The 12819-nt window shown below is 41.6% G+C and overlaps 1 protein-coding gene across 1 annotated transcript in view; it reads left to right on the top strand.

Annotated features, from left to right (window-relative positions):
- AP-1-2beta (adaptor protein complex 1/2, beta subunit) overlaps positions 1-12819 on the top strand; it is a 36011-nt gene that overhangs the window by 10208 nt on the left and 12984 nt on the right. The window contains exons 5-8 of the mRNA XM_067110455.1: positions 142-227; positions 3976-4026; positions 10828-10975; positions 12402-12533. Coding sequence (XP_066966556.1) covers positions 142-227; positions 3976-4026; positions 10828-10975; positions 12402-12533 — 417 coding nt within the window. The remainder of the gene's footprint in view (positions 1-141; positions 228-3975; positions 4027-10827; positions 10976-12401; positions 12534-12819) is intronic.

Below are 12819 nucleotides of genomic sequence, written 5' to 3'. Positions count from 1 at the left end.
TCGGACATCAACAATTAAAGGCTATTACTTTTCATTGTGGGGGCGGATTCTCATTGTCAGATTTTCAGTAACCTCTCGGGCCCCTTGAGATACTTTGATACTTTCAAGTGCTCTCAACCTTTCCTGAACCCTCCTTCACAGTTTTGCCCTTCTCCTCCAGTAAATCTGCCTTCGCATCTCAAGAACGCATGGTCTCCTCTGCCCAACTCTTCTCTGGCTTCTTCTCCGTGAAGGAGGAGTCATGAAGTTCAAGCCATCAGTTTGTTCATTGAGCTTAGAGGTCAGGATATATATATAACTGTATTCCGAACTGACAGAATTTCAACTTTTGAGATCATGGTTTGATAGGGATTGGGGTAAGAGTGAGTCAGTCTCATGTCAGGGCTCAAATTTACTAGCCAGGATGAAAGTATCGAACCATTCCATTTTCAAATTCAGATTTTTCTTTCTGTCGCGGTACTGTCTAGCATTCGTTTTAAGTAGCACAACTGAGGCTAAATTTGTTGTGCCAAGGTTGATTCTCTTTGACTTCAAATTGTGTCATTGGGAGAGGCTTTTGTGGACTGTTTTCCAGAAGAATTTGCTCTGATTGCTCTTCTGATGTCACCTTCTGTGAGAGGCTTTCCAGCCTTTCAGACCCACTGGATGTGAAGACACACCTTTGAAGACTCCTCCCCAGACAGCCATACGCACAAACCAGACCAATGTTGGCGGAGCAAACTCAGAGACATTTAGAGTTGACAAGAACCAAACTTGACATTTTTTGTTGGGTTGACAGACATACGCCCCAGTCAGTTAGCCTATGCTCACCATTACAACCTCCCAATTATTGTCAGTGGTTGGGCCCTTTGACTTATGGTCATGATCTAGTTAAAAATGTCCAAAAAGTGGTATCAGATCATCTAGAACTCACCAGCCTTAAAGTAGGTCACTGACCTTGCTGGAGATCACCTGCATTGGGTGAAAAAGAAAAGAGATGTCCCAAACAGGTAAGGGAACCAGGAACCTTCCAACAGTGAAATTGTTTCCAAAATGTTATTATTACAGAATCAAAACATTATTGAAACTAGGAGAAAGGGTAAGGTTTTGAACAAACACATTCTGATATTTTAATGATAAAAACGTTTGATAGCAGCGGATTCAGACAGATGTTCAGTCGACTGCACTAGAAAATCTGGCAGGAAACAACAATCCAGCTGTGCTGAATGGGTAGTTATAATCAGAAAAGTTTGAGAATAGATAAATTTCGAGGCTGGAGAATATCATATAATCTAAACTATGTGAAAAGGAACAAAGCCTACTACAAATATCATTTCTTTTGTATACTGGACTAGATACTTATATAAAACTTACTTGTTCTCCCACTTGAGGTGTTCCTTTCAATTTCCCCAATTGTTGCCAAAAATCCTGCAGTTCCTCCATCAAAATAAATCTAACATGTACATAACTTTCAAGTTTAACATTTACGCCAATCTAGGCTACCTGTAGACGCCAATCTACATCCCCTTTAAGCCTCCACCATCCTACCTTACGCCTGCACATTTAACTGGAGGGGTTCCCTCTCCATAATCCACCTGGAACCATCTTCACCAGGTGTTTTTAAATATAATTTCTCTTTGCATTTATCACCAATATGTTTTCGATATAATTGTTCAATCTTTCAATTTTATTATTGCCTTACAAAATTTTAAATTTTTGGCATTATGTAATAGTGATTTTTCCCATAGAGGCATTTCTTCTTCAAAACCATGGGATACTTGCTTGGAGATCCTTTGCCGATTTGACCTTTTCATTTACTATGATCCAGGCCAGATATGAGCCTAGGAACCCGATTGCCTGGCTTGTTGCTCTCCAACTTTGGTTCTTTTTCTTTAGCTTCAAACCTGGGAATTTCAAAATTCATGAGCCATTTTTTCCATCAGTTGGGAACTTTTATTATCCCTTGTCACCTGATTTGAGTCTAGTTTTTCACTCAGCCCAAGAACTTGATCTTTTCCTGCAAGACTTAAGGAACACCTTTCCTCCCCTCCTATAGCTGACCTCATTTCCAATCTTTAGATTTCACCTGAGAAATGCAAATGAATTACCTCACTGTATTTTCATCTTCCAGTGAAGATAAAGTAGTTCCATACTTCTGAAGAATTTAACTATCATCTTCCTTCCTTCCTTGCCAAACATATTCCTACTTATATATCTAACACAGTGTTAATGTCTGTTTTGCCCTCCATTCACAGAGATGGGGAAAATACAATTAAATGATTCTAATTGCATTAAGAATAAAAGGAGACAAGAACTCATTCATGATCATTTTGTTTGTAATCTTAATAAAGAACTTGCAGCATTTTTGTTTGAAGCAAATTTTTGATAAATTTACAACACCTCTGGTTGAACTTGCATTCAATCTGGCAGGTTGTTTTCCATGAAGTCTCTCTGCTTGAAGACTTAACTTTCTTTCCCATTAAATATTGGAAAACATTAAGATGGCTATAGGGGATCTTTCATTATTTTTAAGGGGCATAGCACTCACTACCCATCTAATGCTATGGACCAATCCACTTCCTCATCATTAACGATATTTTTCAGCTTTCTAAATTTTGATACCATCTTCCTCATTTCATAGGGAAACACATTGAGATTCAGATGCTGTAAAAGTTTAATCCATCTTTCTGCCATCCTTCCGCTTTATTTGAATTTACCCAGAACTAATATTTTAGAAGGTGCTCCAAAGATTGCAAACCATTATTAAAGCTGAAGTTAATGATCCAAAACTGGGTCTTATCAGATGTGATCTACCGATTACATTCCTCTTTCTTCTATCTCTCCAGACATCCATTGCTACAATCTCTAGAGGTGGAAGGTACAACTGGTTTAAGTATCAGGGCTACCTTTTAGAGAACCTCACAACTTTACAGAAGAGTCTGGGAAGCTTTTTCAGGAACCAGGTCCACTGTGAACTTCCATTAGCTTCCATACTTTAGTTCACTTCCGACTAAATTAGATGTGGGCTTCATCATTGGGGAAGAGACTGTTTCCTTCTTCCAGGGGGACAGACAGCTTCTCCTCAAAATTGGTATTCTTAGGTGACCCTATCAATCTTCTTAACTTGACCTTCATTTCCCTAATACTTTATTAGCTTTTTAAATCATTCATACTCTTTAACTCTTCCTGATTCAAACTCATGACAATGCATGCAAGTCACAGTTGAGCTGCCACACAGTAAAGATAAAAATTAGCAAATGTACCCATTTTAACAATTCAATGAGCCATTGGGAAGAGTTAAATTTCCATGGAAATTAGACAACTCTCTAGCGATTTGCATAAGGAAACCCTCTCACCCCCTCCATTTATGGATTTTTTCCAGGTAGATTCCATTTTCCCCATATCTTTGATTTTCTCCAAATTAAAATAGCCAAAACTCCCAAATTCTTCTTTGCATATTGCAACTGATCAGTTTTTTCATCATCTCTGATGCTTTATATTAAAAATCCTGACCACAAGACTTTGAAAAGATTTGGGTTGATGATTATTATTCTAATAGCAAGAGACCCTTTAATACTCAGAGAGAGAATGCTTTGACAGATTACTAGACCTGATTCTGTTTTTTCAGGAACAAATTAACAGAAATTCATTTTTTCACTAAATCTCTCTTTCATATTTTAAGCTTAAACATTTGATGGGAGCTATTATGTATACCTTTTAGATAATCTTCTAGTTTGATAAGATTATGAACTTACTATTATTTGGCACAATTGGTGCAGGGATGATGAAAACAGAGGTTAAAGAAAATTCCTTATTCACCTATTTAAATTAACTTAATATTGTAGGCTTGACCTTCAAATCGAACTAAATGTTACATCCTTTTCATTCCAGTTCTGAAAGGTTCTTAATACTTCCAAATTAGCAGAGGAGACTGATTTAATTGAACCAACTCTTTTAGATGAGTTGACGGTTGTTCCTCTAGTATCTGTCTAAAAAACCTCTCCTTTTCCTGAACCTACTGGATATTTTCCACGGGCACTACCAAAGAAGTTAATCTTCATGTTATTTCTTAATCCTCAAAATGGAAACATGATTTTATGTGATTGACATTTGAGATTACTTATACTCAACTTGCATTGATTTGGGTTACTGATTAAACAGGTGTTGGCTAGTTCGGGAATGACAATTGTAAATAATGATTGTTGTGGTTAACGGAAAAATTTATTGGAAAAATCTATAAAATCAGTTTACACATACAACCTTACCTGTTAGTTACATATAGCTTTTAGTCTTTGACGCCACGCAAAATTTAAACGCGCATGGCAGCGCCTAGTCCAATATCGGGTGATCGCCTTACCTGCCTCTGTTGGGGTACTAGAACCATTCCAACATGCTCAGGAATAATTTTGCCGTCACGCAAGCACATTGTTGTCTGTACTTGTTTAAATTTCATTGTATCTGCCTCACATCGAGCTGTTTTCACTCTGGTGAAGTACTCTTTGTTGGTTTGCGGCTTTGCCAGTTATTTTGTCACCTATTTAGTCAGGTTTTCTGATAATTATGTCAGATTCTGGGTCTTATACCTTTAGGGTTTGCAGCAAAGGCTGTAAGACGAGGGTTATCAAGGCAGTCTTGATCCTCATTCAATTTGTGTGGCTTGTAGAGGCTCAGGAATGTTCATATGAGAGGAAGTGTGGATGAATGTGTGTCATGACTGAAAAGATTGGAAGGCTCTATCTAAGTATGTAAAGAAGTTTGAGAAAGATAGAGCCAGAAAGCTTAGCTAGAAGTTCTTCTTCTCTCTCTCAGAAAACCGAATTCCCTTTAGCTATGCAGGAAACTTTCTATTAATATCCCTGTGGCTACTAATATTCCTATTCCTGACTCTGATATCCCTGAACCCGTTATCGTGTCTGGAGTATCAAGTCCAGATGGACGCCAGATTTAACCTTATTGTGGGCGCCATGGAGGATATTACGCACGTGAAATCCCTTCATGATCGTGATGGATTCTTTCCAAAATATTGTGAATAATTTATGCAGTGCAAAGTGTTAGTGTGGTGGAGGAGGTGGTTGCTCGGCCTACTGCTCTCCCAGACCAAGCCTCCTGTCAAGCCTCCCCTGCTCCTGGGAGAAGACATGCTGAAAGTCCAAGGGAGGCGAGTGCGGGTCTGCTCACGAGCAGCCGCCCCTAACAGTCCTGTTGTTTCCCAGGCTGTTTCAGAGCGCCTTGAAAGGCGACTCACAGGAAGTGTCTTTCTTCTGCCCAGTGATTCAACACTTAGAGGCTGAGATTTTCGACGAGTCAGACCATTGAAGAGGTCCAGGAATCTTTCGCCTTCAGCTGTGTTCAGAAGAAGAAGCCATTTCGCTTATCACAGCCTTCCTGTAGTTTTTGGGAGAGTCCGAGAGATTTTCGTCGCCAGAAGAGTCTTCTCCCAGGCGCAAGGCTCATGTGCGCAAGAGGGCATAAGACTTCCCATTCGGTGTTGCCCAGCCGCCTCGGTGTTTCTCCTTGGTTTCACGGTGAAGCCTATTGTGGCTTTTGCGCTCTTCCTCATCACGATCCTGGCTCTACTGATCATCGCCCTCAGTTGGATCCTCGCTCACTCATGACTTTCTTCGAGCGATGCACAAGAAAATTGGAAGCATTCTGATGGCTCGAAGGCCTGGGGTTCTTCTCCAGCTAAGCCTTCTTGAAGTATTTGACGCCTCCTTCGCCTCGAGCTCGGAGCGCCCAGCACGAAAAGCTCCTCCTCGATCTGTGTCTCTTTGATCCTCCTTGGTTCAGGCTCAGGCTCAGACGCCAGTCAGGCTCAGGCGCCTCAAGATTTAGCGCCCTCTCAGGCTCAAGCGCCCAGGTAGCGCCAGGTGAGGCGCCATCCCAGGCTCCCTTTGTGGCGCCAGTTCAGGCTCCTCTTGTGGCGCCAGTTCAGGCTCCTCTTGTGGCGCCAGTCCAGCTCCTCTTGTGGCGCCCACCAGGCTCAGGCTCCTCCTCAAGCTCTTATTCAGGCTCCTACCCTCCTTCACAAGATGTGTATGTGCAAGCGAAAGGTTTTTCCTCCTATTCGCCTGAGGAAGAAGTTGTGAAGAGTTTCCTGAAGACGAACCAGACTTTCTCGCTCGATTATAAGAAGCTTCTGCTTCTTTATTGATAATTTTCCTGAGGATTTTGCACCTGGCACCAAGCTTCCCCTCTCTCAGTACGCAAGAGACTCAAGCTCCTACCTCTTCCTTATGAAGTTAGTGCTTTCTATTTCAGCCAAAAGGCATTAAAGAAAATGAACTCCTGGTTGGAAGACAAACGTGATCAGGGAAAACCACTTTGGCTTCCCTCCTTCCAAGCTTTCTACTAAGACAAGGCTTGCTACGACACTGGGGAAGTTTTCTCTCTGGGAGCTTGCCTCTCAGGAGACTTCTCCAGTCTCGTTGACTCTACTGGTCGTTTCATGGCATGAACTCTGCTCGGATTTTTTCTTCTCCTTCAGAGTTGGACCACCTTTGGAAGAACGTTTCAGAGTTTTGGAAGTCATCAGTTTTATGGACTGACTATTACGCTTTTGCAGGGAAGGCAAAGTCTTTTGGTCTTTCCGGCGCATTTCGATGATTTCTCTTCTGTTATGTCCTGCTTAGATAAAGGGATTCGTGACAGTGCGCCTGAGTTAGCCTCCATCTTCACGTTAGGAGTTCTTAAGCGACAACTTTGGTGCTCTTTTTGTCGTCGGGAGTTTCTAGGACTCAAAGATCGGCTCTTCTTTTCGCACCTCTGGATAAGAAGTACCTTTTCCTCAAGAACTTGTGGCCGAAGTGTCGAAATCCCTTACTCAGAAGTCCACACAGGACCTTTGGCTAATCCACTGGAAACCAAAAGCTCCTCAACCTTCTCTGCCAGCGCAAACTCGCCCTCTAGTTAATCAAGATAGCCCTTTCGTGGCAGGCCCTCACCCGCACAGTATCTCGTTTCCGGGCAAAGCAAGATTTGTCTCCAAGACTATCAAACCCTCAAGTAAAAGTGATCACTGCATGTCCTCCATGCACTAGTCGAGCCAGACTTCAGCAGTTCTGGCAAATTTGGGAGGAGATCGGAGCGGACCAGTGGACCACGTCCGTGCTAAAGGAAGGATATTCTATCCCCTTCCTCAAGAGGCCCCCTCTGCAACAGAACCTTTAGCTTTGACAGCATATTCCAGCAACTTAGAAAATGCTGCGGTTCTGATGGAAGTAGACTCATGCTTTTAAAAGGAGCGATAGAGATCGTGGAAGAAGTCAACTCTCCAGGCTTTTACAACCGCCTTTTTCTTGTTCCAAAGGCCTCAGGCGGCTGGAGACCAGTCCTGGACGTGAGTTCTCTCTAACCACAGTGGAGAAAACCAGTTTTCGATGGAGATTTGACGCAATCCGTCCTCAATTCTCTTCGTCCGGGATTGAAATAGATCTGCAGGGTTCTCACATTCGATCCATCCCGCGTCAGGAAGTTTCTTCGCCGTTTTCCAGGAGAAGACTTATCAGTTCAGGACTCTGTGCTTCGGCCTGTCCACAGCCCCCCGGGTATTCACAAGAGTTATGTCCACTGTTGCCAAAGCTCTTCATCTCAGAGGAATAAAGATCTCTCTCTATCTCGACGATTGGCTCCCTTCGTTCCCAGTCTCAGCCTCAGTGCTTGGAGGACGGTAACAACTCGACTTGACACAGAAGCTAGGACTTCTAATCAATTGAAGAAGTCTCACCTATCTCCCTCACAATCCAGGATCTATTTAGAATGAGACTGGAAACAGTTCCTTTTCTGGCTTTTCCGTCAGATCAAAGAATCTCGGACTGTCTCAAAAGTCCAGAACTTTCTGGATATGGATACCTGTTCGCAAAGGCTTGATGAGCCTCCTGGGAACTCTGGCGTCAATAGAAAGTTTGTCTCCCTGGGGAGATTTCACATGAGGCCCCTTCAATTCTACCTCAGGGGAGCAATGGAACAGGAAACGCCCAGACTCCTTCTCCTTTCCAATCTCGACCTTATCAAGGAAGATCTAGGTGGTGGTTAGATCAAGAAAATTAGAGAAAGGTCTCTCTATTTCCGTCTTAACCCGAACCACTAACTGTTTGCAGACTCGCCAGAAGTAGGATGGGGAGCGACGTTGGGTGTAAAAGAAATTTCAGGTTTGTGGAATGCGACAGAAAAGAATGGCACATCAACAAGAAGGAGTTGAAAGCAATCCACCTGAGTCTCGTACACTTCCTACCATTCGCATATAGGGACAAACAGTTCTGGTTCATTCAGACAGCACCACAGCGTTGTCTTACATAAAAACAGGGGCACTCATTCTTACTCCTCAGCGAGGTAGCAAGAGACCCTCCTTTTGTGGGCAGAGAAGCACAAGATTCTGCTCCTAACAAGATTCATTCAGGGAGCCTCAACGTGAGAGCGACTCTTGAGCAGGAAGCACCAGGTTCTGTCCATAGAGTGGATTTTGCACAAGAAGTGTGCAAGTCGCTGTGGAGACTTTGGGGTCAACCTCTGGTAGACCTGTTCGCGACGCAACAATCGAACAGGCTCCCAATCTTCTGCTCTCCTGTCCCGGGACAAGCAGCCTTCCAGACGGACGCAATGCTACTGAATTGGTCGGGTCTGGACCTTACGCCTTCCCGCCGTTCAAGATGTTAGGTGCGGTGTTGAGGAAATTTCAGCACCACTCCAACACCAGGATGACTTTGATAGCCCCTTCTGGCCTTCCAGGGATTGGTTCCAGTTCTCATGGATCTCTCTTGATCGACTTCCGTGAGCCTTCCAAACAGAGTAGATTTACTCAGACAGCCCCACTTCAGGAGATTTCACGAAAACCTGTCAGTCTGTACAACTCATGCTCAGACTATCGAACGCCTACTCAGAAGCAAAGGATTTTCGAAGCGGCGGCTCAATCCATCGCTAGAGCCAGAAGACCATCTTCGATCAAGGTCTATGAGTCCAAGTGGAATATGTTTCGTTCATGGTGCAAAGATCATGACATTTCCTCTTCCAGAACCTCGGTGACAGATTGCGGATTTTTCTTTTGTTCCTCAGGAATAAGAACCTTTCTGTATCCACAATTAAAGGTTATCGTGAGCATGCTGGCTACTGTTTTTTCGTCACAGAGGTTTGATATCTCTAATAACCAAGATATAACGGACTTATTAAATCCTTCGGTACCTCTAAGAGGTCAGATGCTAAAGTTGTTTCGTGGAATCTTGATGTAGTCCTGAAGTGGCTTATGTCTGAGAAATTTGAACCTATGGATTCTGCTTTTTAAGAGATCTTCACGAGGAAAACCCTCTTTTAGTTTTGTTAGCTACAGCTAAGAGAATCAGTGAGATCCATGCCTTGGATAAGAGAGTAGATTCTCTGCTTCAAAAGCAATTTGTTCTTTCAAACTGTTTTTTATGGCAAGAGAACGACCCCTTCGCACTGGCACGCTCTTTTGAGATTCCGAGTCTGTCGGAATTGGTAGGTAAGGAGCAGGAGAGGTTCCTCTGCCCAGTCAGATTTTGAAATATTATTTGAAAGGACTAAAGATATTAGGGTCCTTCAGATTCCTTATGGTGTTGGTCAGGAACCTCTTAGACCGATGTCCAAGAATGCCATGTCCTTTTTTATTAGAGATCTGATTTCTGAAGCTCACTCCAATATTTCAGAGAATGATTTGAAATGTGTAAAGTGAAGGCTCACTAAGTGAGGGCTATCTCTACTTCTCTCGCTATAAAAGGAACCTCTCCCTTCAAGATATTGTGCAAGCAACCTACTGGAGATGTAAGTCTGTATTTGCTTTGCATTATCTCTCGCAAGTGCAGACAGTGTTTGATGAGTGCAGCACGTTAGGGCCCCTTTGTTGTATCTGGCACGGTAATGGGTAAAGGGGGCAAAGGAGGATTAACCTACCTTTACTTTACTTTTTTTTGGAGTGTGAAGGTTTTTTACGGTTGTCTGTGAGGGTAAGTGTTGGATAGTTTTACCTCACAGTTGGTTTTGGTTTTTATGGTTATGCTTTTTCTTGTGTTGGGTGACCCTTTGTAATTCATGATGTTTGTGCTGCGCCTGAGCAGGGGCATACTTGTGGTATTGTCATGTGCCATGTCCTAGGTGACTGATACCCAGCTTAAGCAATCTGCGACCAGGTCATTATACTCGCGTTGTTAAGGATAGCAGGTTACTGAGGCAGTAACTGTGGAATCAGCTACCTTAGCAGGTGAGGAACTAAGAAATTTTTACATTAATAACTTAATGTTTCCAACAACTCTTTTTAGCTGTCATTGCCCCACCTCCTAAAAGGTGTCAATCAGCTATATGTAACTAACAGGTAAGTTGTATGTAGTTAAAATGACATTTTATTCTAAAATAATGTTTAACACATACTTACCTGTTAGTTACATATATTTAAAAGCTCACCCCCTCCCCACGGGACAGGTAGGCAAATTATTCTGAAGCATGTTGAATAGTTCCTAGTACCCGACAGAGGGGCAGGTAAGGGCGATCACCCGATATTCGGACTGGCGCTGCCATGCGCTTTGAATTTTGCCGTGACGCCAAAGACTAAAGCTATATGTAACTACAGGTAAGTATGTGTTAAACATTATTTTAGAATAAAATGTCATATTTTAGTTTATGTACATTTTTAAGGTGTTTTGTATTTTATCTTATTTAAAAGCATCTGTTACTTAAGAAGTTATGGTGCTCTGGATGCAGCACCATTAGTCTGCGGTCAGTAGGAAAACTACTCGTGAAGAGTGTATATCTAATGCCTGTCAAAGTGATAGAGTGTAGCAGGTACCTTATTTTGCATTTTAGCTTGATATACATTTAGTGAACTATTTCTCTCGCCAACAGTCATCTGGAGGCAGTGACAGTGAATCCACAGGTGAACAGCCGCAGCAGCCCCAACCAACTGTTATTCCCAACCAGGACTCGCTCATTCCAGATCTTCTCAATATGGATATCAATGCTCCTCCTGTGGTACCCCAGTCAACTCAACCAGGTAAGTGATACAGTATTGCAGATTTTATAAAAAATCTGAGTTTTTATTATTTTTTTATGTAGTTTCTTGTTCCTAGTTAAAATACTAGCTTTGACAGTAACTAAAGCCATTGGCTGTGAGCATAAAAGAATTGCTAAATACTAAAAGCTTAGTTTGGTAAGCCAGCGGTATGTGATTATTAGGTAGCAGAATGCCTGTCATGTTCTTTATAAAGAAGTGGATTGTAATTGTAAGAATGCCTTGTATTAAGTATACTGTATGTAGGTTGTGTTCTATTTTATGAGAGTTAAGTGGCTTAAATGAAGGGATGTACCCCAGTGTTTTGATGGTATTTTCAGAATTCTTTCAAATGAGCAGTTTCGTACTGTTCTTGCTCCTCTTGTAAAAGAATGTTAACTTCCTTATCCCTTTTCATCTGTAAGAAAGTGAATTATGGTTGGGTATTTTTGGAACTTTGTTACCAGAATGTATTTGGATAGAGGCTTCTAGTTCATGATGTCAGATAACCCTAAATAATTTAAATAAAATCTAACTTAGCTCCACCGGGGGAAGAATCAGGGGTTACCATCTGCAGTTTGCCTGACCTGCTCACCATAGACTTTGTCTGTTCTGCATAGTCTCATACCCCCTCCTCCCTCTGCCCAACTTCCTTAACTTTTCCTTGCTCCAGGTTCCACCTCTCCCTTAGGATCAAGTCCTCTGGGTGACCCCTTGCTAGGCATATTGTTAGCAATACCCAATAAAGAGAGATTGGTTTATAAATACTATGTAGTGCTATTTAGTATAGGGTACTTAGAATATGCTACTTTGTGTGGATTTACTCCTTTTGCATATTAAAATAGTCCAAGTTATTCATGTTCGAATTTTGTGTGTGGGTATAAGTGTGGGAACTTTGGCGTTGCATGATTTTATTTGCAGTGAAAGTAATTTAAATACAGTATAGTGTTTTGTTAGGTGGTAAAGAAGAAAAATTGACCTTGATACCCTACACTTGAAAACTACTCAGAATAAACAAAATTAAACTTTGATTGCCTTTGTAGAAATTTAAAGTTTTATGTTCTGATTACAGTTTTTTCTTATTGCTCGTGGGAGATATGTGGAAATGTGTGATGTCTTTAAACAAACTCTTGAGATGTTATGAGTGATTACACAACTGCAGTAAATTATTGTTGCTAGAATGATGTAAGGCTCTTAAGCTTTATCAAATGTTTCTTATTCTTCAGGGCACATTTGATTAATGAACAGATAGTAACTTTATTTAAAGAATGGCCTGATGAATTTGGCTGCTTTTTCAGCCTTTCTTCTTTCCTTTTAAAGAAATGAATATTGAATTAAAGTAAGATTCCCGGGTACTCTGATAGGAAACGTAGCTCTCAAAGTCGTGTATTTAGCAATGTAGTTACGTCCCCTCTTGTTCCCTTTGTAGCATTCTCAGGGGGAACCCTGGATCTCCTTGGTGGTGGCTTGGATTCACTCTTGGGTGGTGGCGTTGGAGAGGCTGGCAATGCTTCTCCAGCTCCTGGGGTACCACCAGCAGCTGCAGCTACTTCCTCAGCAGGTATTGTACTTCATGCCCATGTTCCTTTTATATATAACTTTTCATTATTATTATTATTATTATTTATTATTATTATTATTATTAGTATTAGTATTATTATTATTATATTAGATACTGTCAGTTCTAGACTAAGGAAAGGCATTTCTTAATATCAGAACATAATTCCAGGGTTATTTTTATAGTTAGGCTGATAGGTCGTGCCAAGTGTGTATGTTTGAATGTTACAAGTATTTGCTTGAATTGAGTAATGAGAAAGTGTTGTGTTAATGATAAGTCTTGTATGCTT

The sequence above is a fragment of the Macrobrachium rosenbergii genome, chromosome 2 (genome assembly GCF_040412425.1).
Source record: "Macrobrachium rosenbergii isolate ZJJX-2024 chromosome 2, ASM4041242v1, whole genome shotgun sequence".
NCBI classification, from domain to species: Eukaryota; Metazoa; Arthropoda; class Malacostraca; order Decapoda; family Palaemonidae; genus Macrobrachium; species Macrobrachium rosenbergii.
Note: the sequence above shows the minus strand (reverse complement) of the source record. Positions and strands in the feature narration are given on the sequence as shown.